The sequence below is a fragment of the Ambystoma mexicanum genome, chromosome 6p (assembly GCF_040938575.1).
Source record: "Ambystoma mexicanum isolate Mex_15411 chromosome 6p, UKY_AmexF1_1, whole genome shotgun sequence".
NCBI lineage: Eukaryota > Metazoa > Chordata > Amphibia > Caudata > Ambystomatidae > Ambystoma > Ambystoma mexicanum.
In genome coordinates, this window is record NC_090935.1 from 51,384,461 (window position 1) to 51,410,408 (window position 25,948).

At 47.0% G+C, this 25,948-nt stretch overlaps 1 protein-coding gene across 2 annotated transcripts in view; it reads right to left on the reverse strand.

Annotated features, from left to right (window-relative positions):
- The window catches only part of TLN1 (talin 1), a 1,223,782-nt gene that overhangs the window by 747,246 nt on the left and 450,588 nt on the right, over positions 1-25,948 (reverse strand). For both annotated transcript variants that reach the window (XM_069626724.1, XM_069626725.1), the window contains exon 6: positions 20,496-20,648. In XM_069626724.1, the coding sequence (XP_069482825.1) occupies positions 20,496-20,648 (153 nt within the window). The remainder of the gene's footprint in view (positions 1-20,495; positions 20,649-25,948) is intronic.

Consider the following 25,948-nt stretch of genomic DNA (forward strand, 5'->3'; position numbering starts at 1 on the left):
TCGGCACTGCCGGTAAAGGAAGAACTCACTCACTGCCCCCTCAACAGTTCTGGCATCGGCACAAGAGCGGGAAGGGTGAGGAACAACTTTCACTGATAAGGTCTTAGCAGGCCTCTCAGAAATGTTGGTCACTTTAGCCTCTGCACGAGGGACCTCGGACCCAGGTCCGGTAACAGCCTTACTAGCATGGGCCTCGAACATCCGTTCAGAAACACCAAGCCCAGCCGAGGCCTCGGGGCGCACCCCGGTACTTTTGAGGGAAGCCGATAACGAGGCCTCAGAGCGAGCTCGGCTACCCCACGACTCAGTAGAACAGGGTCCAGAGGCAGCTCCCACAGGAGGGGCCTTGGAGCGTGCTCCGGTATCCACAGGCCCCTTACAGAGACCCTCAGAAAACTCTGGTACAATTATTAGGCCCAGAAGGCACCTCGGGGCAATCCCCGGTGACAGAGCGAGTCGCAATAAAAACAGAAGTCCCAACAGTGATCCGGACCCAAACAAACAAAGAGGATGGGGATCCGGCCTGCGAAGGGTCAGTGACACGATAAACAATGTGGAAAGTCTAGTTTGAACGACAGACTAGTACACGATCGCTAGCGAGAGCCAGAGAGGAAGAAAAAAAGGAAGAAGATCTTCCGTGTTGCAAGCGTGTCCAGTCCCAAAAGAGCGGAGAAAAGGACTGATGGGTGAAGCGAAGCAGAGATGGGCGGGATTACGGCCGTGTGCTGGGCCCCGCGTAGAAAGAGAGGAAGGACTAAAAAAACTTGACATTTTTGGATGCTTTTAGAAAGCGCTCCGGTCCCGTCCCACAGGACGGAGGAATGTCCCATAAGTAAGGAGGAAAGGGACGGGACGCAGGAGTAATTTAGTATACAACTAGAGGGCCAAATAAATTACTGTTTAGGACATACTGTCCACCTTGAATGCGTGTTCTTCTGCAAGGACTCATTGTAGCCATAGATGGCTCTCACTTTTCCTCAGACTAAGCCTTAACTGCTCAGCTACCTTACCTTGATTGGGTTTTGGATAACCTCAGTGTCTTCCCGGTTTACCATAAATAAGGTGGCCTTCGAAAATCTCACCAAGTGCAGACTTTGGAAACCCATCTTAACAATGAGCATAAAGATTGAATAAGCTGCAAAATGATATAATGTACACTAACCTAAATTCTGGTCTGGACAATCCTTTAATTCAACATACTGAAGTCTTGCCCAGTTTCTGGTCGTCCCAAATCACCTTAGAAGTGCTTTGCCTTAATTGCTCAACCACTGCTAAACTATGTCTGGGATTTATAATCCATAGAGAACACTAGGGTCCTGCCTATTTCACATGCCCATTCAATCAGATCAAAAAGGCTCTAACAATCCTAAATGCATACGCTTTTCTGTATGTGTTGTGGTTTTCACTCATCACTTCCATGTTAATTGTAGAAAACTGACAGTTTCAATGAACAGCCAATGGCTGTGGGGCCATGTATTAAACTCTCCATCATAAAAAAGTACGAATTACTAGTGGTTTGGATTGTGAACACAAACACTGCAGCAAATTAGCAATTTTCACACACACACACACACACACACACACACACACACACACTCTGGTTTAGAAAACGTTCCACAGTCATAGGGCAAACAATCAAATGCTGACTGCTGAGACCGGACCAGATAACCGCTCCACAGGTGCTGCATAAAGTGGAAATAGCATTTAGAGTGCAGAACCTATGTAATATGTGAAACCTGTACTATAATTTATGCAGCATCCATCGAGCAGCAGAAGCAGCCCTTCTCAAGGTGTGAGGGAGAAGGGCCACATACTAGTAGTAGCCAAATCAACATGAAGGCAATTTGTTGGTTTAACACCTGTAGAGGCAGATGAGCAGGACCTGAATGCAAGAGAGCATGTGAAGCCAATGGCACACACTTCACAGACAAATGCATAGTTTGAGAAACGTTTTACGTGTTCGAAACTATTCACAGAAATAACAGGACCTTTACAAATCAGGAGGTAATTGATACAAAGGCACACAATGCTCCTAAAAACAAATGTCCAGTTAAACTTATGTCAAGCAAACATATCCAGTAATGTATTTTCACTTCTTACAAGGAGTTTAGACACTTTGTAAACGTTTGCCCATGGAGTTCAACAGGGGAAATGTCTGTAGGGAGGTCACGGCTATAGGGTAAAGCTTGGTTAATGTTAACTGCGAGTCCCAGGAACTGCAGAGAAGGCAATTTTTGTTATGGAGAGGCTAGTGGCCCCCACCAGATGAGATCCAGACCTAGGTTCGACAACCAATGGCCAAGAGAAGGAAGGGGGTAGAGGTGGATCAGGTGTCCTGTTGCATTCTTCATGTCATGTGTCATAGTTAAGAGTGGCTTGGAAATGTGCTGCAGGAAAAGCACCATGACCCAAGAGAATGATACAAGCAATGGCTATAAAGTCAAGACCCCGGAATGTTGGCAGCAGCTGAGGAAGCATGCAAGTTGCAACCAAATGTGGTAATATGAAGAGCAGGACACAAGTGATGGAGAAGCAGCGAGTACATCAGGTCACACAGATGCTGCAGTGAGGATAAAAGGGGTGCAGGACAGGAGACGGGACTGTTGCAAAAGGAGCAGTTGGCAAAATCAAAGTCAGGAGATCCCACTAAGAATCAGGTGTCGCCTACTTAGAGTATCAGGAGTCAGCAGTTGGGCCAGTCTCAGTGGTGTCATCTCTCCAGCAGCTTTTGATAATTTTACAGTGAACAATCTATAGATGGCCAAGGGTGACCAACAGATTGTGCCAGATATGTACACCCAGCAACACGATGAGGATTGGTCAGTCATGCTCAAAATATATGGAAACGCATGCACAGATGTGGACTAAGGCATCTTAACAGACTCATCCAGTCTAAAACTAATTCCATTCATAAAGTGGTGCTTTTGTGAGCTCTGGACAGCCCATTATATGCAAAGCAGCCCAACAAACACAAAACGATCAACTAAATGGCACGGTGCAAATGCATTGAAAGTCCCTTCGTGCTACAAAGGGAGCAAATCGCTAACAACGCAATAAAAAGGCTACAGAATTGTAAGGAAATCTTTGCCAAAGAAAAGGATTGAAAGCAAAACATTTAACAATTCACATTTGAGCTGCAGCATGCACACAGCATCTCACAAACAGGTACAATGAAATTAGCGATGTTAACCTATCTTCAACAAGATTTTTCCAAATATTTTTCCAAAGTGAATAACAAGGCACATACATTAATCTGTCCAGTTAACAGAAAGTACCCAGCAGTCCCATCAGGGATGAAAAGCACAGCATTCGAATGTAGGCCTGCATTCTTCCGTTTATTTCCATACTGGATTAAGAAGCAGCATTATTAAACCTATAAATGCTCGCAAATGTAAAATGTCGACAGGGTTTGATTGAAAAGAAATGTTACCATGTTTTATGGACATTAAAGCAATGGGGAAAAGAAAATTACTGTAAAAGCTGCATTTGTAAACGAAATCAGCTTTGGGCCTTGAAAGCAAAGTGGTATTTTCCTGTCCTCCCCCAACAGCTACTGAGGTGTATGTTTGCTGCAAAGAAATCTGACCATTAAACTTTGGCTCTATGGAAATCAGCAAAGATATGCTTTGGTTCACAAAGATAGACAAATCCCTTATAAACACAGAATTCATTCTGGCCAGTGGTATGCTCTCCAAATAAACTGATTTTGTAATGAGCCAAGCCTTTTCAGAAGGAAATACTTCACAACTTCGAAGACTTGGAGTCTGGCTAAAGTGAGAGAAAGTGGCTGTAATAATTCAAGAGGGCAGAGCTGTAGAAACAGGTGGCTATGAGAAACTAAACCTTGACCATAACAAGCAGCTTTCCCAGCAGTCGATGCCCCAGATCCAATCTCAAAGGAACCAAAACCAGATGCTCTCATCAGGCAATGGAACTGGAGAGGTATTTAATATTTTGTTTAAGTAGAAATAAAAACTGCCATTTAAGAATTACATATGGTACCACTGTTTGCTAAATAACTTGATCGGAAGCTAAAGAAAGTGACTTATTTTTAAATCGTTCAGGGTGAAAAGCAGATTTTTTTACATTATGTTAATTATGCAAATTAGGTGAATGTGGATATTCTTGCAAAGAAATGATGCACGTCAGTGATTCATATATCCTAGCGCCCGTGCCAGCGATCCTGTTATTCTGCGATGAAAAAACAATTTTTTGTATAACAGTGAAAATGTTTTAAAATCTACAATGCACACAGCACAACTCGTGCCAAGATGATAATCCCATCATTTGACTGACCTCAGGGAGAGCAATCTTAAATTAATAATATGATCATATGTAAGGAACATAATGTTCCAGAAAATTCAAATTGTTTATTGTAAAACTACTCAAGATTACATCAAATTTGAGAAACTGGTTTTTAGAAGTCACTCCCATTAGTCTGCCCTCTTCATCAACATGTCAAATGAGTACAGAGGGAATGGTTTAGTGTGATGTCACTTTAGGAACATGGTCCAATCACATACACCGACCGGTTACAGAAATGGTGCAGACCTCTGAAGATTGTTTTCTGATATATTGAAGTCTGAATCCATAGATTGTGGACTCATTTGCTCACACAGTGACTGGGATAGACAGAAGAGCAAGGAGAATTGAAAACAGAACGAAAAGATGGCTTTCCTTTTGGAACCTTTTTCGACAACTTGCAATATATTACACCAAGCGTTAAAGTCCCAGGTCATCTTAGGTGGAAAATACACTAATACAGAAAGAGTGACACCTCTTTTCTAATATTACTACTTATTATGAAAACTAAGGCATCTAATATTAGAATTACAGGTAAGTGAATTTATATACAGTAAGACCTTTGTAAAGTATTACTCAGTTCAATAGTAAACTCTTAGATGATATCCAGGTAAGTAGAATAGCATTCAAGTATAGCAAAGCATTTCTTATAACCAACATTTAAAGTAAGCAAAACGGACTGTTAAGTACTTTTTAAGCAACCTATACTTTAGAATGTCAAGTCCCATCTCGGAATGAGTGTCACAGTCAGTTGGGACACTGACTGAACAGGGCCGTGGGGGGGAAGAACAAAGAATGGCAAATTGTGTCAAAGTTGTCAAAATAGCAGGTTTCTTCTATGTTGCAGGTAAGTAAAGTTAAAAGGTGTTTCAGGGACGTTGGGCAGACCCCCCTGGAGGATTGTAGACCAAAGCACCAGTGTCGTTAGGCATGGGACAGCACTGTTAGGTTGTACACCCCAATGTGTCTCAGACAGCTCACGAGGAGTCTGATTCAACACAGCAAGGACCCACTCAAGTACCTAGGAGCGAGACAGTAACTTTTCATGAAGAAAGAAGACCATCACAGACTGGTTCCTAGGTGAGGCGACAGCAGCTCCTAGTCGGTTTCTTAGCCTGGAAGCTAAAGAAGGAACTTTGAGCAGGAGCAGACAGCCATATTTGTGTGATGGAACGCCCAGGAGGCGATCTTCACAATACTGGCTTGTTAGGATGTGACACAGGATACCCAATGGTAGCCTTGCAAAGAAACAAAGGAGCGGGACCTCCCCCACCCAAGACAGCAGAAGGCTTAAGGAAGGACAATTCATCAAGAGTTGGTGACCCATGTGTCCTTTAGCGCAGCTGCGACAGAAGCCTGCATGTAAAATTCACGAAAAGTTGGTAGAAAATATCCACTGTCAGCAGCTACTCAAATGATCTTGTCACTGCAACTATAAAGTTACATGAGAAGTACAAATGTTAATACATTATCCCCTCAGCACTCCACATAGGGTGGGGTTTGCCGATTCTACAAAATAAAGGTTAAGTATGATAGAAAGTAACCCCTATCCTTGGAAACAGTTATCACAAGGAAAATAAATAGGCCATCTCAAAGAGCTCCCAGAAACACTGCAGAGAGAGTGCTGTGAGCTGCAATAATAAATTGCAGATGTTGAAAAGGTGGAAGCAAGCAATACCCCAAGAAACCAAAAGGGTTGGAAAAGGCTGCCAGAGGTAGAGTAAAAGACAGTGTGGAAAAAGGTTCCCACTCTCAGATAAACTAACCAAACATATATGAGTTCAGCAAAAGGTGCAGAGGGACTCACAAGTGAGGAGAATATTGCACAAAAATTAAATTCTACATAACATTGTTTATAGTGGGAGATCTCCCGCTTCCTCCTATGTGCAATGTACAAGAAGTATTTTGGGAACTAAAATGATCACACTGTGTACATAGTCAATATGTGTCATTTCTATAGTATCTTTCATCATAATTATGGTCCAAAAGCAATGTTTGGTTGAACGGCCTCAAAGGATTGGAGTCCACATTTTGGAGAATTGGAAGTGTGATCATTTGTGTGTGCATTTCAGCCATTCGAGTTATGTGAGGGTGGCCAATACCATGCTAGTCACAGCCATGTCTAAAAGGCATGTGGATGGGAGCATCAGAGGTAAACTATGAACTAAAAACAGTAGATTGTGTTTAAGGAGATGGAGCATTATGTTGGAAGCTACAATTCAAACTTTTGCCGACCAAGCTACCTTCATTCTTTTGGTAGAGGTGTTACGTAATTGTGTTTGTGATGTGTTTTATGTGAGTGCAGGGTGCGTGGAATGAGCCTGTGCCTTCCGCTAAATTACGAAGGTGTGGAGTGCAAGGGGAGAAAATGTGTTAGGTTAGCTATACAAACACCAATGTTTACATCCTGGGTTCTGTCTATGTACAAAGAGCAGTGCTACGCATCACCTAGATAGAAAAGGAGAGCCGGTCCTAAAATGCATAAAAAGACGTAATATGAACAAGATTGTGCCACAGCTTTTGAAAGACACTAAATGAAGGGTACAGCAGCTTGCGCTTCATCTTTGGTGACATTTCACAATGTTATTCTTACACTCTGACACAATGATTCTTTACGTAATGTCCAAGTATTTATCCTCTAAACTCTGCAGAAAACAGGAAATTTCATAATTGCCTTCTCCGATTCCATGAAGCACCAGTGCCAAGGCTGCAGCTAATCTGCCACCAGAGCCAGAGAGCCTGTCTCGAAAAACGCAATTGAAGCCATTCCCTGGTTACATCACCAAGCAGAGTTCGGTTTCTGGCGCTGAACCACTCAGGAACTAGGGCAAGGATGAACAACTGCTACCCATTTTCCTCATCTTTAAAAGTTAATTGAAAATGACAAATATATACTTATAAATTAACTCAACAGAAACACCACTGAAGGGAACCTAGCAAGTATACACATTGAACATGCATTTTGATTTCGTAATCCGCGTACAGGGAGTGTTAAGCAGCAGGTCTTTTGCATAGAGTTTCTAGAATTCTGTTTGAGATGCTCACGTCTAAACGAGAGGGCTTTATTCAAAATAAATCGAGATTTAGATGGGCAAGGATGTTCATTTAATTTAGTTCATCAAATGAAAGCTTCTTCCTGAACTCCTGTATTTTGCCATGGTAGATTTTAGGAGTAAATCGTATGTATTGTGGGATGTTTGAACCCACTCATCCAAGCCCTACAACATCGATGGCAGCAGAAACATAATAGCCGCCGAAAAGCATGCTGCTCGCCAGAGATCATCCAAAAATGTGCAGTAAAAATCTGAAAAATAGGCTGCCACCCACTTTTGCCATGTCAGTGAACACAGGAGATCATTGCCTAGAACCACCATTGAGATACCCACACAGTAGCCTGAAACCACTTGGAAATAGCAATACTAATTGCCAAAAGCAACCCAGAGCTGTTTGGGAATTCATTTTCTTGATCGTCAAAATTGCTAAAATGATGGCTCACAAAACCACCAAAAGGATACAACTTCTTGTTGGGTGTTCTACATTACTCGACTGCAAGAATCCACATCAATACAATATCAGCAAGAATCATATGCTATCAAAGTAAAATCCCCTTTTAAAGAAAAGACAGCTGTCAAAAATGGGTGCAATACCGGTGCTTGCCACTGACTGGCGCTGGTGATCTAAATTCTGACAGGAGACCTGTATTTCAGAAGCTAAACAGTAGCCTGATGCAGTTCAGACTTCAAAAGGCTTGCTGCCCCCGGCAATCCTTTACACCTGGGGACTCCACACCAGAAGGCAGGATATCACATGGTCCTGTTGATTAAGAGGGAGGAGATGTTCCCTGCAGCCTGGAGGAAGGGACAATGGGGGCTTTGGGATGAACAGAATATTCTGATTTGAGGTGTGACCACAACTGCTCTGGGAGAAATAAGACATGTGACCTCTGAGTCAAGCCAAGCTTCTAGGGGCGGGGACAAACCAATGGGTGTACTGAAGTGAAGGCAAATATATGTTTTATAAGAATACTGATGACTAATTGTAACCAGCTGATAGAAATTTACAATTTTGAGATTCTTAAAATGACACCTTCACTCACAATTCAAGACCAAGTTGGACGCCGTGGGATGCTCTGAGACCAAACCCTGGATTTATTAATATTGTAGACACCGTGTTTAAACTAGAAAAATGCAAACTTACAGTAATATGCGCAGAGAGGGTGTGTACCTCTGTGTAAGTTTTGGTGCGAACCCAATATTGCAAAACCCACGAAAATCGCAAATAAGTTGTCATTTCTGAACCCAAGCTCTTAGAAAGAGCAGGGTTGAACAGAGACCCGTCTTCATTAATTTGTGATGTTTACATGTAATTTCAACAACTTGTGTATCTGGCAAGCATGTTTGGTAATGAAAAATTGTTTTCCAAGTAATGCAAGGGGGAGTGTTCTTTCCTTCAGCTATAAAGATGATACCTGATGACTCATTCCGACTCACTACTCCCTTCTCCAGTCAGAGGACAGTAAATCCTTTAACCTATCAGGATCCTCAGAGGGTTGGGCATAGAAAGTCAGCCTCCGCACCGCCTTTGAGAACACATAAAAAGAACCACTGAGACCCAGAAGGGAGACTCATTTTTCCACTACTCATCGATTCCTACGCAGCACGCTGCCCGACCATATCCAGACAAAAACCCCAGACCGCTAAGGCTCCAGAACCTAGACTCCAGAACCAAACTCTAGAACTAAACTCTAGAACCTTGGAGAAAAGAGGCCTAATCCACAGGCTGAATCTTTTTCAGAGGCCCCAGAATACAGCAACCTAACCAAACTATTCAACAGCCTTGCCGTGCTGTTCGCTTCTGGCCCAGAACCCAGTGCCAGAACTAAAATCCTATAGAGAGCAGTGCAGTATCCAGACCGACCAGACCACTTTGCAGTGCCGATAGCAGACCAGAGCGTGCTGTGAGCAGAACCAGTGCCTGACCGTCCGGTGGCAAGAGTGCAGTCCCAGGCCCATTCCAGTCCAAAACTAGGCGTGAGTATCCAGTCTAAGAATTGTACAGAACCAATCTCTTAGTCTAAAATAATCTTATTTAAACCATTTCAACCTGACCAGGCTTGCATAGAAATCGTGTGTCCATTCTGTGATTTCAAATCTGTCAAAGCGTCATCTGTCATTCTCAGAGATTTACTTTATTTTTGAAAATCTACCTCCACAAAAACATCCGTATCTTTTGAACCGCACATCCTAGAAGCGAGATGTAACAATTTAAAGCTAAGATCCTGAGCTTTCCAACAAACCCAAAACGACATTCCAGCTCCTTATAGTTTTTCCGTAATCGCGCTTTACGCGCTCGGAAAAAGTGTAGCAAATTGAAAAATTAGCTCCTGTCAAAATTGCTGTCTTTTGCTTGCAACTGCTGAATTTCGTTTTCAACCTGATAATCACTCATGAATCATTGCTAGTGTTGACCTGTCCCAATTCAAAGTCACTATCACTTACCCTGAATCTCCTTTAGTGAATTAAAATTATTTTAGGAACAAGTTACTTACCTGTAACTGTTGTTCTCCAGCATGGGTCTGGCATGGATTCACATGCTCATGAATATTCCCCGTCGTCAGGCTGGGAATCCTCGGTAAAGAAAAAACCAGTATCAGTTTCGTTTCTGATCTGTCTTTCGTAGTAATAACCAATCACTGGTCTCTGCGTCATACTGACCACAGCCAATGACTGCCCTCTACCTAAGCACCGCCTCTGGCAGCCATCTTCAGATTTGGAAGCACGTGAAGTGGCAGTATGACCAAGTGAAGAGCCGCAGAGGGGTAGGCGGGAGGGTTCGCATGTGAATCCATGCCAGACCCATGCTGGAGAACAACAGTTACAGGTAAGTAACTTGTTCCTTCTCCAGCATGGGGTCTGGCATGGATTCACATGCTCATGAATAAAGAATACATAGCAGTACACACATGCACAACCACGGGAGGTGGCAAAGGCTCAACATTAAGCATCACATCAACTCAACATTAAGCATCTTACCTCCTCACCAGGCTCACCTCAGATGAACAGGTTGCGCAGCACTGCTTGGCCGACCCTGGACTCCTCCCTGGAATCCCGGTCGACGCAGTAGAATTTCGTGAAGGTGTGCGTCGACCTCCACGTAGCAGCCCTGCATATGTCCAGCAGGGGCACACCAGATAGGAACGCCGTGGTAGCTGCGATCGCTCTGGTGGAATGGGCTCTCGGACGGCCAGGCAGCGGTCGGTTTGCCAACCGGTGACAGCACATGATACAGCCGGAGAGCCATCTGGAGATGGAAGCCTTCGAGAGAGCCTTCCCCTGATTGACAGGTCCAAAGTTCACAAAGAGTTGTGACGTCTTCCGAAAACCCTTCGTGCGGTCCACGTAGAACTTCAGCGCTCTAGCTGCATCCAGCGAGTGCAAAGTCCTCTCAGCCGGCGACGAAGGCGACGGGAAGAACACAGGCAACACCAAGGGTTCGTTGAGATGGAAGTCCGACGGTACCTTGGGCATGAAGGAGGGGTGCGTCCTGAGCACTACCCTCGTGTCGTGGAAAGTCAAGTACGGGGCCTTGCAGGAAAGGGCCTGGATCTCTCCCACTCGTCGTGCGGAGGTGATGGCCACAAGAAAAGCTGTTTTCCACGATAGAAACTTCAACGGGGCCGAGTGCAGAGGCTCGAACGGAGGTCCCATGAGCTTGGTCAGCACCACGTTGAGCTCCCACGCTGGGGCCGGAGCCTTCACCGGCGGGAACGATCTGAACAGTCCCTTCATGAACTCCTTCACCAGACGATGAGACCACAAGGACGTCCGCCCCGTGGTTCTGGTGTATCGGGAGATCGCAGCAAGATGAATCTTGATGGACGCGTGTGCCAGACCAGCTTTGGCCAGCGTCAGCAGGTACGGCAGTACTTGGGGAGCCGTAATCCGTAGAGGGTTAATCTTCTGTGCGTGGCACCAGACAGAGAACCTCTTCCATTTGTGTCCGTAGCATTGAAGAGTCGAGGACGCCCTGGCCTTTGCAAGAACCTCTCTGCAATCGGCCGGTATGTCGTATCCTCCAAACTCTAGCGCTGCAGGAGCCAGGCCTGCAAGTTCAGCGACTTCGGGTCGTGGTGGAGGATGGCGCCTCCTTCCCTGGAGAGTAGATCCGCGTCCGCCGGCAGCTTGATCGGCGGGGACGCTGACAAGTCCAGCAAGTCCGGGAACCATATCTGCCTCGGCCACGCAGGTGCGACGAGGATCATCCTGCACCGTGACCTCTTGAGCTGGTTGACGAGCCGGATTAGCAGAGGCAAGGGAGGGAACGCGTAGAGGAACAGGCCCTCCCAGGGGAACGAGAAAGCATCGCCCATGCTCGTCTGGGGAAACCTGCTGGCGAACCTCCGGCACTTGGTGTTCGTCGCCGTCGCAAACAGGTCGATCTGGGGTGTGCCCCACCGTCGGAAGAGGCGATCCACCAGATCCTGCCGTAGTTCCCACTCGTGGCACGAGCGCAGCTCCCTGCCAGAGTCCCCTTGCGTGCAGATTTTCGGTGTGCGCTCCCCACCCTTCCAGGGAGGCATCCGTGGTCACAGTCTCCTGGTGGGCTGGGGTCTGGAAGTCCATGCCCGCCGTCAGATGCGCGCGGGTGCCCCACCACCGTATCGCTCGTCGGAAGCTCTCGTCGAGCTTGATCCTTTCCTCGAAGCTGCCCGTCGTCTGGATCCAGCGCGCATCCAGGAATTCTTGCAACGGGCGCATCCGGAGCCTGCACATGGGAATGAGGTAGATGCAGGAAGACATCATCCCGAGGAGGGACTTGATGGACCTCACTTTGGCCGCGTCGGCCACCAACATCCGTTGCACCTTGCCCAAGATGGTCCTGGTCCTATCCTCCGACGGGGAGGCCAGAAGGGACACTGTGTCGAGCCTCGCTCCCAGAAACAGTGCGACTTGCGCGGGCACCAGGTGGGATTTGGCGTAGTTCACGGCGAATCCCAGGTCCGTGAGGAGTTGGACGGTCCTTGCCGTGTGGACCACGGCGAGCTCCCTCGTCTTGGCGCGGATGAGCCAGTCGTCCAGGTAGGGGTAGACGTGAATCCCCTCGCGGCGCAGCTGCGCCGCCACCGGTGCGAGGCACTTGGTGAATACCCTGGGTGCCGACCGTAGTCCGAAGGGAAGGGCTTTGAACTGGTAATGACGCCCTTGGACCACGAACCTGAGGAATTTTCGGTGCCCCTTTAGGATGGGAATGTGGAAGTAGGCATCCTCCAAATCCAATGATGATAGGAAGTCTCCTTCCTCCAGCTGACCCAGGACGTGCTGGAGGGTGACCATCCGGAACTTCTGCGCCTTGATGAACTTGTTCAGACGCCGCAGGTCTAGGATGGGGCGCCATCCTCCCGTCTTCATCTTCACGAGGAAGTATCTCGAGTAGACTCCGGAGCCCCGAAGCCTCTTTGGGACGAGTTCGATGGCGCCCTTTCTGAGCATCGCCTTTACCTCCAGGAGAAGTTGAGGGACGTGAAGTTCTTTCCTGGCCACGGGGGGGACGCGCGGGCACCTTCTTTGAAACTCGAGCGCGTGGCTCCGGGCCAGGGCGTCCAGCACCCAACGGTCGGTGGAGATGGACTCCCACACGCTGACGAAGCCCGCCAGCCGGCCTCCCACCGGGGTGCTTCGGTGGGGGCCCGACCCCACGGCCGGTTCAATCCTGCTTGGACGCGGCCTTGCCGCCTTGACCTCCTTGGCGACGACGGCGGGGTCCGCTAGACTTGCCTCGTCCTCTGTAGGCCTCTTGCGACGACGAGCGGGCCGCTTGACGGTAGGAAGCGAAACCGCCGTCGGAACCTTTGGAGGCGCCCTTGCCTCCGCCGCTCCGAAAGGGCGTCCGTCGTTGCTGCAGGACTCCAAGGGCCCGGGCCGTCTCAGTATCCGCCTTGATGGCCTGAAGGGAATCGTCCACTGTCTTCCCAAACAGGTTGTTCCCGTCGAAGGGCATGTCCAGGACTCTGGTCTGGACGTCCTGCCGGAAGTCCGTAGCTTTGAGCCATCCACGACGTCGAAGGCAAACGCCGTTGCCCAGCTGGCGGAACCCAGTGTCGGCGATGTCCGTCGCCACGGTGATGGCGTGGTCCGAGGCCACCTCACCTTCCTGCAGGATCTCCAGGGCCTCCGCCCTCTTGTCGTCCGGCAGAAAATCCAGCAGGGGAGCTATCTTGTACCAGAGCTCCCTGTCGTAGCGGGCCACGATAGCCAAGGCGTTGGCCGCTTTAATCGTCGTCGCTGCCGACGAGATGACTCTACGTCCCATAGCATCCAATTTCTTTCCCTCGCCGTCCGGCGGGGAAGTCGATGTGGAGGCCCCCCCCGCTTTCTTCCTGGCTGCCGCGGAGACGACGGAATCCGGGGTAGGTTGCGCCCGGAGGCATAGGGGGGCCGTGTCCGGGACCCGGTACTTCTTCTCGTACCGGTCTCTTCTAGCTGGCGTCGTGGAAGGGTTCTTGAGGAGGGAAAGGCCCTCATCCCAAATGTCGTCCAACAGAGGCACTGCGAGGACCGTCTTCCTCTTGGCCTCGCGCCGCTGATAAAGGAAGCCTTCCTTTTTCTTCTCCTCAGGGCAGAGTTGGAAAAGCTCGGAAGCCCTGGAGATCATGGAGTGGAAAGATCCGATCTCGTCGGGCGGAGAAGCCCTGGTGGGAGGCGACGACGGAAAATCCTCGTCGTCCGTACCCGTCGCTGCCGTGTCAGTCCCCGTATCATCCCCTCGGGTGGACGGGGAGGAGGGCTGGACGGGGCGCGACGGTTGAAAAGGAGGTGGTGGATGGATCCTTCTTTTCTTGGTAGGGGGAACACCAGAAGGTCCCGGTTCTGGATCCCCCGACGGGAGAGGTTCCTCCGTCGGTAACGGTAGCCTCGTCCTTATCTCGGAGCATAAGGACTGTATGGCCAACAAAATGGCCGCCGAGTTGTCTTGCGGCGCTGGCAGAGGGGAGTCCGACGGGCGAGCAGGGGCCCCGTCGGTATCCTCGACGATGTCGTCGTCACCTGCGTCGGGGTCCATTCCGACGGGCTGGCCTTCTTCCACGCCTAGGCCGTGGCTTAAGACCTCGATCAGCTCCTCTTCTGAGGTTGAGGCCGAATCTACGACGACGCCCTGCCCCCCCTTCTTCCCCACGGAGGGTTTCACGGGGGTCCTATCGATGGGCACAAAAGAAGACTCCCTCCGAGGAGGCAGGGAGATTCTGGGCCCTGAGGTCGCCACCACTGGTGCAGCCACCACAGGCTGAGCCAGGGCCGCCGCGACCGTTTCGATAGAGGGCTTGGTCGGATGGATCAAGGCCTTCACCACCTTAGGTGCGCTCACCGCCTTATCCTTGAGGGAGGGGGCACTGCCACGCTCCTCCTCTGCCTTAGAGCTCGACCGGGGCCTCTCCAGGAGCTTCGCCGGGTGCTCGGCCTTCCTCTTACCCGACCCAGAGCGTTGGCTCGTGGTTGATGGTGCCGGGGAGGGTGCGCCCTGCCTGACGCCCGTAGAGCCCGACCGTTCGGCGCTCCCGGTGCCAGCGGACTCGCGGTGCTTGGCCTTATGTTGGGCCCCCGTCGCCGGGGCGCCCTCAAAGGTCTTAGAAGACCGCTCGGATTTCTTCTTCTTCTCGCCAGACGGGCTCTTACCCTCCAGCCAGTTGGCGAGACGTTGATGGCGGTCCTTCATGGTCTGTTCCGACATGTTGCCGCAAAACGCACAGTCCTTCTCCACGTGCGTCTTGTCCTCATGAAGGCAGTAAAGGCAGAAAGAGTGTTCGTCCTCCTTAAAGACGTTCTGCAGCTGGCATCCAGGGCAGACCCTGAACAGCTTTCCGGGCGTCGAGCTTCCCTTCTCCTGGGCCATCTCCGAGACCGGGCCTGAGAAGCTTCTGGAGTCCTCCGAAGTGTAGCTCGACGAAATCTTCACCCTTGAGGGGCACAGATGAATCCGACACGGGTGCCCGTTGATCAGATGTAGGATCGGTGGAGCTTGAGGCTCTTTTGACCGAAAGAATCGAAGTTTTTTGTGAAAAAGCGCGAAAAATAGCACTAACGCTCGAGAGCAATAGCACGAGGATCCCAACACATGAACGTGCGGTAAAAATCTGAAGATGGCTGCCAGAGGCGGTGCTTAGGTAGAGGGCAGTCATTGGCTGTGGTCAGTATGACGCAGAGACCAGTGATTGGTTATTACTACGAAAGACAGATCAGAAACGAAACTGATACTGGTCTTTTCTTTACCGAGGATTCCCAGCCTGACGACGGGGAATATTCATGAGCATGTGAATCCATGCCAGACCCCATGCTGGAGAAGCATAATTTTCACTTCATTGCAATCACATTTAAAAATATGTTTGCCTGTTTAAAAGCATACCGGTTTTCTCTAAGCTTGCTTGGGGGGGAGGTGGGGGGGGCGGAGAAACTGGAATTTGAACTGCATTTGATAGTATTCCTGAAAACTGTGTGCTCTCCTTTCCATCTCTTTATATTGCCTAAGGGGGGGGGGGGGGAGTGAGTTGTCACAAGGGAAAAAGTGATCATATCTCTTGTTGAAACCATATCAAGTTTATTTATGTGCTGCATTCTTTCCCATCTAGCATTTCCTTTAAACCATACAAGTAGTCTCTGCTACCTTATTCTTTCTAGACCAACTCCTCATTGATTAAAGAGTGTGTGCTCTTGTAATATTACCCATTGTTGATCATTATATTCATAAGTGTTATCAAATATTAATATATTCATAAAAGTGTGATATATATAGATATATATATATATATATAGTGTTTAATTTTTCCAATAAACCTTTTAATTTGCAAAACAAACCTACTTCTTGGCTCAGTGAGGTCAGGGGGATTCAAAGAGAGGGTCGTTATATAAGGGTTCATCATCCAGATTTAAGATCTTGACATCAAACTATATAAATAAGGGCTTCCATTGGGCATCCCAGACTAGGCATTGACTTAGTTGGATTGCTGGATTGAAGTCACACTATATATGGCGATATGTCTGTTATCAAAGGTCTCTTCCTGTAAATATAGCATTGAAAATTGGTTGACTATTGTATTGACCATGCTTTATGGGAGTCACATGTATAATTTGTTTACATTTAAACTGATTTCTATTTTTATTACTAGGCCTCCTGTGTAAGCCTGCATGTTTTATTTTATTGTTCGGAAAGAGCAAGGAGGCAGTTGACAATCATTATTAAATATTGGCTCCCATGTTCATAAAAAACTTTAATACAGGAATGTTACACAGCCAGATTTGGCTGTAGAATCAGTAAAGGTGAAATTGTAATACAAATGATCCAAAGAAACTATATATTGTAAAAAAAATAAAAAAATAAAAATGATTTATTTAAATGCAGGTAGGCCCAGATAAATCTAGGGGTAAATAAGTACCATCACACATGTAATCACAATTATTTTTAAAAAGAACACTATGCTTGAAGGTGCACAGACCAAAGCATAAACCTTATTTGGAGCACCTAACAGTTCTAGAGAAGTCAAACATGTTCATACACCTATTCTTGGGGAGTAAAAACCAATGGTTACTTTCACAATTACATTCAGTAAAGCCAGGGCAGTAGACCCTACCAGTTGTACAATGACTCTTAGTAACAAATCACATAATCAGTCAATCAGTCAATTGGACAGTATATGTTTTGTGAATAGTGGATTCTTCCAGGGACAGTAAAAACCTATAACTTTCGTGATAACAATGTTATACTAGGTGAGTACAACCTAAGGATGTAATACTCTTTTACAGGTGCTTTAGAGATCAATGAAACACAGATTGAGATAAGCAGTAACTGTTGTAACTTATTTTTAGATGCCACACAGCTAACAAGGCAAGTAAAACCCATGTACTTTAACCCCACAATGAACTTTCCCAGTATAGCAGTACGGTATATATGACTTATGAGGGACAGTTAGAACCAAAGAGACAGTCTGTCTACAACAGCACATGGAAAGCAAAACCCAATGTTACACTTTACTGAATGACACAGTTATTCTAGGTAGGCAACAACCTAATGCAGACTTATCCTGGACAGGCTAGAGGAAGCAAGACCCAGTTGGGGGACACTCATACGATTATCGGAACAGGCATAATCAGGTGAAACCAACACATTACTATTTCTGGTAAGAGGCACAACCTAATCACAGGTGAGAGTAATATACCTTCACATCTACTTTCTATTAGAATGGCCAAATGGTTTCTAAGGAAAGAAAGATGTTAACCATACTTTTAATAATAGTGCATCACACACGTCCAAGGTAAGTAAGAACTTTTGTAACTGTTCACTCTTAGAGTTACAGTTACCAACCAACTCCTTTACAAGTAAGTTAACTTTTAAACACTTAATTTCTTTTCGGGGCCAAAAGGCCCAATCCTTAAAGTCTTTCCCTTATTCTTGGAGCATGAGTGTTCTCAGCGGCAGAAGGGGTGGGGATGGGGGGGTCACTAGGAGCTAGTGTCCAACAGGCAGTGTCAGGATAGGTTCTCAAGTAGCAAATGTCAGAGTTATTTCGGAAGACTGGACAAACAGGCAAGTACTTTACTTCTAGAGTTAGGCGAGGGTCCAGGGGCTTCACAGAAGACACCCTAGCAGGATTCTAGCACTGGGACTGGGTGCACTGGATGTGAGGCCCACAACTACAAAGAAATCCTAAGGGACTTAAAGTAAGTACAAACCCAAGCCAGCACAGTACCTCAGCATTGAAGATTTTGCAGCAGGACTACTTCATGATCTGCAGCAAAATTCCTGGTCAGTGGATTCCTTGTCGTGGTGACTGAAAACAAGACCTCAGAAGGACCTTTGTAGCATGGATCAATGGAGCAGGCACTAGGCAAGGTTTTCCTTGCGGCTGAATGCGCTTCTGTGGATTTTACGCCTTTTCAAGGAGCACCGAAGACAGAAAATCATGGTTGAAATCTCATTGTTACAAAGGTCCAGCACTCTGGTGAGGGGACTTTTCGGCCTCGATTCCTGTTGTGTCTGGAGATCTACCAGGATGCCCATGAAATTTCAGCGAGATTCGGAATTCGGAAGACTGTGCACCGCACAGTGGCTCGAGGTCCCAGGGTATTGCAGTAACGCAAGGTCACAGCAACGCGTTGGATGGCTACAAATGCAGGTCTTCTTGAGTCTAGTGGGTCTCAGCAGGCTCTGGGCCAGGGTGCTCGTTTTCTGAGTCCCCAGGTCGATAGGAAGGAGAGCTACAGCAGGCTCCAGTTACAAAGCAGGCTCTCCAGTCGCTGGAAATTGTCTCGGCCGATTTTCCATCATCCTCTTCGGTTTCAGTTCCAGTGGTCGACTTGTCTTAAACTCCCAGGTTCGCAGTATTTAAAAAGGAACTTCAGCACAACCTCTGCATTCTCTCCCTGCATTTTACAACAAGGGGCGGTCTTGTTTTCCAATCAGGACAGCCAGCCCACCAATGGGATGTGTCCCCATTCAGGCAAGGAGGAAGACAAAGGGCTGTGGAGTTTTGACTCCTCCCTCGTTTCCTGCCTTCATAGACAAACTGGAGCCTGGGCAGGGATTCCAGGGGACTACCGCCAAAGATAAAAATCACACAAAGGAATTTCCCACCCTGGATGTCAGGGCTAAGGACAAGAAACACTAAAATGGTGAAAAAAGACGACAGGGCCATTTTTGGTAAATGAGCACCCTTAGGTGCCTTTACTGCAACTGTGAACACAGCCTGCGGTAAAGGTGCGCCAAATTAATACAGGGTATCACTGCCACCAGCCAGGGGCGCTGCTAGGTCTGGAAAAGATCAGGGGCTAAGCTAATGTCGTGACTGGCGATATTCGGGGCTAGCTATAGCCTTTTGGTTGTAGTCCGTGAGCTTCTATCCGGGACCACAACCAAAACACCCGGTGCTATAGCCTCCTCAGCGCGCCCCCCTAGCAACGCCTCTGCCACCAGCCATTGAAGGTAAGCTTGCCCCTGTAACAGAATTGATACCGTTTTAGTGTGAAAGTGGATTAAATTTCATCTGCCCAGCACTCCTCACAAGGTGGGGTGTGCTGGTTTCACCAAACAAAATGTAAAAAGGGATCCAAACACCCTTTCTACCATAAAAGCGGAGCCCCTAAGGCAACCCAGCAACATGCACATATTGCCAAACAGATGTTAAAGATGATAACATTAAAAAGACACTACGGAGATTATAAAAACTGACAACCATAAAAAAGAGTAAAAGATTCTGTGGGTGTTGAAAGTTTCCCACACAGAGGTATTAAGAAAAAATATCCCAATCGTAAAGCAAAAGGTTCTGGGGTTGACCCAGGTCAGGAAGATTTACTGTTTCTATGAAAATCTTACCCAACAACTTTAACTAGGGTGGCCTCCTAAAGTCTATCCACCAGGCCAGAAACTAGAAATGCATCTCAACCTTTGGGCGGTTTGTCTTCAGTCTAACATAACTATGCTGCCATTTCTTTCCATTTCATACTCGAGAACTTCTCATTTTACCAACTCCATGCCTGCCCCAGAACAGGGCAGCCAGCTAGAATAAAAAATGTTCAAGACACGTGATGCAATTTGCTTCACTACTGCAAGGTTGCCCGTCTGTTGGACCACCACTATGCATGTCCCTTACTGTACAAGCAATCTGTGAAGGGCCCAGTCTCCAACGATTACTGTGATGGCCCTCTACTTCATATACGGCACACCAAATGGCTGGCTGTCAGACACTCTGGAGGAATGGATCGTCATGTCGGTGAAGACTTAAGGACTTGACGGGAGGCAACGTTCTGCTCCAGAATCCGTGTGACCCAATATCCACAGTAGGTGGTGACTGCCACACAAACTATTATATTGAGAAATGTATCAACAACAGAAACAAGTATGTGGATGCGTACAACAACCTTTAATAATGCAGTCCAGACTCCCAGTAAAACAATTTACAATGATATGGTGTTGCACGAAATGGGGAAATAGGCCAAAAATATGGATTACATAAAAACACAATGTCTCCGATTCAGTCTGCAACAAGGAAGCTAAGAGATTCAGACACAGAACCCCTGCCTACAATGCTAACAATGGACTGAGAAGGTGGAAGTCGAAACGCAAGACCAGCATTATGAAAATAAAAGATAACCAGGCAATGCATAGTACATTCAAGAACACTGGCTTATTCTTGTGTATAAAATACTCACGCTCATCGTCCGTGTGCAATTTCTGCTTGAGTTTCTCCATCTTCTTTTCATCCCGCATCAATGTCTTGTCCCTTTTTAAAGTGCCTGTCACTTCTTCTTTCTTCTCTTCCAGAACTTCCCGAACCAGCGAGTACTCATCATAATTGGTAATACCTGAAAACAATATTGTACGTCACTCAGGCATACACTCCATTTAAGAACAAACTGAAATATAGCTATTATCAATAACAAATCTAAACCTTGAAATTACCAACATTAGCCTAATGGGGCTGAAAGGAAATTTCACACGAGCCTCCACGCCCCCTTTTTAGGCAACACAACTGTATTAGCCCCTGCTAGAAGGTCTGCAATAAACCCCAATTCTACAAGAGGTAATTTCCCAGCATCATATAAGACCTCCTTTCCCCAAGATGGACTGTTCATCCTGGTAGACCACTAGCACTCAAGAACTCTATCCTAGCACAGACCAAAAGCATCATTATCTAGCTGAAACAGCACTGTGTTGCTCAGAATAAACACCCACAAAGGTGTACCAACAGAAAACAGCCTCCTAATCAAGGGACATGTAGACAAAGGAATATGCGAAAAGAAAATGTAATTACAGATAACTGGATTTAAAAGATGCATGCATTTTAGTTTTCCAGAAATATTTTTTGTTCCGTCATCCCACTTTCCTGACAGACCGCCTTTCCCAAACAGTAGTCTGTCGGTAAAAACATGTGCGTGCATTCACATACGTATCAGGAGACCCCTAGAGAGGCAACCGTGGACCGACAAAGTACGGCTGAGGTGGAGGCTGGTGAGGTCAGGAGTGGGAGGGAGAGGCACAGCAGAGGGAGTGTTAAGGTGGGCGGGGGACGGGGGTGACGCGAGCCAAATGAGCAGGGACCAGCGGGAAACTGCTTGCAGGGATGAAACCTGCCACCCACATACAAGTGCAGGTGGGAAAACGGGCTGGGGCGGAAATCAGTTCGATACATTTTTTCAGGCGAGGGTTGATTTTGGGAAATGCAAATGCTCATTTGTCCAAGGCGGCCCACTACCAGCTGCACCTCCTCAAAGGTATTCTTCCTTTTCTCACTTCCCCCAGAAGCTCATTGTCTCCAAAGCCCTTGTTCTCTCTAGGCTCGACTACTGCAACATCCACTTTCTCAATCTGCCTTCCTCTATTCACCGCCCTCTGAAACTAATCCAGACCAGGACTACAAGACTAACCCGTGGCCTCAAGCCCAGGGACCGTATCTCTCCAGCCCTGAAATCTTGCCACTGGCTTCCAGTGGCTGCATGGATCAAATGCAAGGCCCTCTGCATCGTCTACAAGGCCTTTTGGGGCTGGCGCCCGCAGTACAACCAAACCCCTCTTCCAAAATACCTTCCTTCTAGAGCCCTTCCCTCAGCTACCTCCAACTCCAAGGGTCAGATGCCTCTCAAGGTAGAGGTTGTGGCCGAGAGGGGGGGTAGATCCATCTCTCTCCTCTGGAGGTTCCTCCCTCTGGAATGGCCTCCCTGCCCCTCTCAAACTTGAGCCAGACCACCTGAAGTTCCGGAAGCAGCTCAAGGCCTTCATTTTCTCCTCTGCTTTCACTCTCTCCCTCCCCTTCTGACCGACCTGTCTGCGGCACTGACCGGAAGCTTAGTACCCACAGTCTCTCACTGGGTACCAGGCTCCTTCATGATCAGTCTCCCCTGTACTGCCTCCGGGCTTACTGGGCACTTGGGGGCTGTAACTGTAAACTCTACAGTACCCTGCCTCCTTGCATGCACTTCCCCAGAGCCGCGCTGCCTGGCTGCACTTACTCCGAGCAATGCTGCCCTGAATGCACTCCCCCCCCCCCATCCCTCACCCTGGCACTTCCCCCCCCGCCCCCTTTTCCCTTCCTGCTGCACTTTGCGGTCGCACTTGCACGATCTGAATGGCACAAGGCCTAGTAAGATTATTTGTCATGTCCTCCCTCAGTCTTCCCTCACGTGTCTTGTGGCACCTAGAAACACTTTTGTACAGGCGCGTTATAAATTACCTATTATAATCATGTGTTACCAAGGTGTTTCGGTGGTTTCCTGGTGGCAAATGCTTGAAAATGGTTTTTTTCCCTACATTTCTGTCTTTGCTCAGCCTCGTCGGTAATACATTCAAGGGTGATTCACGCAAGCCAGACCTCTTATAATTCCCACGGGTGCCTTTCTTTCATAAATACATGGGGTTCCCAGTTTTCCTTGGTGGCTGCGACACACCAGGGCCAAATCTGTGGTTTGTCCACAAAGCCAAAAACAGTCTTCCCCATGATGTTTGATGTACCAGTGGTTTAGCCTTTGCCCTTTGCACCCATGTCAGTGCATCGACGCATGCAAGGTACCATTTATGTCATGAAACCTGTGGGCACGTGTGAAGGTTATGACATTTGATGTTTTCTCTTGGTTTTGATAACTTTTTCATACTGCACTTTGTTACACAACCTTTTTTTCTCCAAATGTGACCTATTTTTAGTCGCTGCTTTAGGCACTGTATATTTCAACCTGAGCAAGTCTTTTTTTTGTTTTTTTGGGTGATTCCGTGTACCATGGCTCTGCTTTTTGCTTGTGGTAGTGCTTGTTTTGTTAAAGTCGGGGGAATACAGCGGTGCATTGCTTTTCTCAATATTCACAGAAGCAATTACCTTACAAGTCCACACATGTTCAGCACACCCTTTCCTTCTAATTTTTTTAATTTTTTCCCAAACTATGGGAAATTTAGGTACACATTTGTTGCCTGACCTGCGCAAATGATTCTTTCCTGAACGTAGAATTGTGTCTCCTTTTCAGTAATGTATGCCTTTCTGTCTTCCCATTTAGCTTCCCTATCCTCCTCTACCATTCCGTCCAAGTCTGTCCTATTGAAAAAAGAAAAGGGAAAAAACCATATACCTCTTACAAAACTGATGGTAACCTTCTGAAAAATATGTTTTTTGGTGGTTTCCACTGAACCGGTTCTTAAAAGCTTGGAGAATGGCGAATTCAGAACAGCAAACCTTTTGTTGCAAGCTCTTACATGAAAAAAAAACAGGCTTCTTCGTACCTCATTTTGTCATTTTCTGAAAAAACACGTTTGGTAACTTATTTTCTCACACCCACCTACAGCAAACTAGGAATCCTTGGTGACATTATGAAAGCCTACATGTGGGAAGAAAAGGCAGCAAATTTGGCCAGGATATCACTCGTAACAAAAATGGTACCAGGGGTTGAATGCTGACATACACAAATGTCCAAAAAAGGGCTCAGCACTGTAATTGTTTATTTGTAAAGAACAAGTTACTTACCCCTGGAACATCCAGTCAAAAGAACATTATCAGGGGTACGTAACTTGTTCTTCGAATGGATTGTGTCCTCCCGCGTATTCCTCATCTTTGGTAGGCTCCCAAAGCAGCATTTGATTTAGTGGAGGGAGTACAATTATATTTTAATGGTTTTCATGAACTGAATGCAGGACTGCTTTTCCAAAGCTACCATCCTGAACAAAGGAAGATTCCAGGCAGTAATAACAAGTGGATAGCCCAAGTTACCACTTCACAAATGGTTTTTATCAATACGCCCTTTTGCAGGGATGTAGCGATACTCATGCCCCTGGTGGAATGGGCCCTTAAACCTTCCGGCGGATGCTTTCGACAACCTGTAAAATTCTGAAATGGCCAAAATTATTCATCTGGATAATGTCCGTTTAGTAACACCCTGACAGTTTGTGGCCTGTATAGCCAATGAAAAGTTGATCATCAATACAGATTTTTGACAGTCTAGATATATAAAAGCTTAAAGCTCTATGAGGGTCCAACCTATGTAACCTCCTTGCCAGAATGAGGGGGTGGGGGGCATAAAGAAGGCAAAACAATGTTTTATCCTATGTGGAAATCAGAAATGATTTTCGGTAAAAATGAAAGTTTAACCCTTAAAACAACCTTATCCTTATGAAAGTTAGTAAAGGGTGGCATGGACGAAAGTGTCTGCAAAACACTGACTCTACAGATTGACGTTAGATCTTCCTATAGAATGGTTTTAAAGATTAACAACCTTAAGGCACATGAGCGTAAAGGTTCAAAAGGTGCACACATTAGAAATTTAAGAACCAAATTGAAACATGGAACGGAGATGGAGGGAACACATTGGTGAGCCCCTTTAGAAAGTGTGTCAGAGGAATTTTGAAGTATGAACATTCCTCTAATGAGTGCTTAAATATGGACAGCGCCACCAAATAGCCTTTAATAGTACCAATCTGGAGCCCCAAATTAGCTAAAGATAGCAGAAAGGATAAAACATCCAGTGTTTTAAATAGAAAAGGATCTACATTAATTTCACTGCACCAGTTGCAGAATTTATTCCAACGGCAACAGTAAAAAGACTTTGTTGCTGGCCTTCTGGGCGAAAGCAAAATCTCCATTACGTCATCCGGGAGGTCCCAATCCTTTTATCTCAGCCTTTTGGAAGACGTATTGGAGGACATACGGACATGTCCAAAAGGTCCGGGTACCATGTCTTCCTGGCCCAATCCGGAGCAATTAGGATAATGTGTTCCTTGAACTTTCTCAACCTCCTGATCACGTGAGGGATGACAGGAACTGGAGGAAAATCATACAGAAGTGGAAATTCCCAGTCCACCACAAGTGTGTCTCCTAGAGCTCCTCTTGGGGGAAATTCCGTGGAGGGATACAGTTGGCATTTTCAGTGGACACCAATCACGAACCGGCCACTTGCGGGGTTCCCAAAAGGGTGAAGATCTCTTGAAGGACTTCCTGAGCTAGTTCTCACTCGTGGGAGACTGCTCTGCCTGGTCAGAGCATCTGCCTCTGTGTTCCTCTCCGGCTAGGTGAACTGCCGATACAGAGATTCCTTCTTCAATTGCCCAGTACCAGAGCTGCATTGCCCCTCTGCACAGTGGTAGTGAACCTACACCGCCTTTCTTGTTGAGGTAGTACATGGCCATTGTGTTGTCCGTCATTATGACATTCTTTCCCCATACACAGGGCAGAAAGTCCTTCAGCACTAGTCTGATTGCCCTCTGCTCAAAAGATTGATATGTAGTTTGGACTCTGATGGAGAGCATGGAACGCTGACTGTCAGATCGTTGGTGTGGGCTCTCCACCCCGTGAGTAAGGCGTCCGTCACTACTGTTATCTCCCGCCATGGTTGCCAAAAAGGTTCTCCCTTCAGAATGTTGTCCTCGCAAGCCCCTGTGCGACCATGCTTGGAAACTGAAGTAGGTCCAACATCTTCCCTGATAACTGGGACCCATGAGTTCTGAGAGCCCACTGAAGAGATCTCATTCTCAGGTGGGCCTCGGGCACCAGGAAAATGCAGTATCCCATGAGGCCGAGCAACCCAAAAAAAGAAAACAAAACTGAAAAAAATAATAATCCAAGGCCGGATGACACTGGGCATTTTGATATTTGGTGACCATCTGTAGAATGTCTTGAGCTCTCACCTCGGGT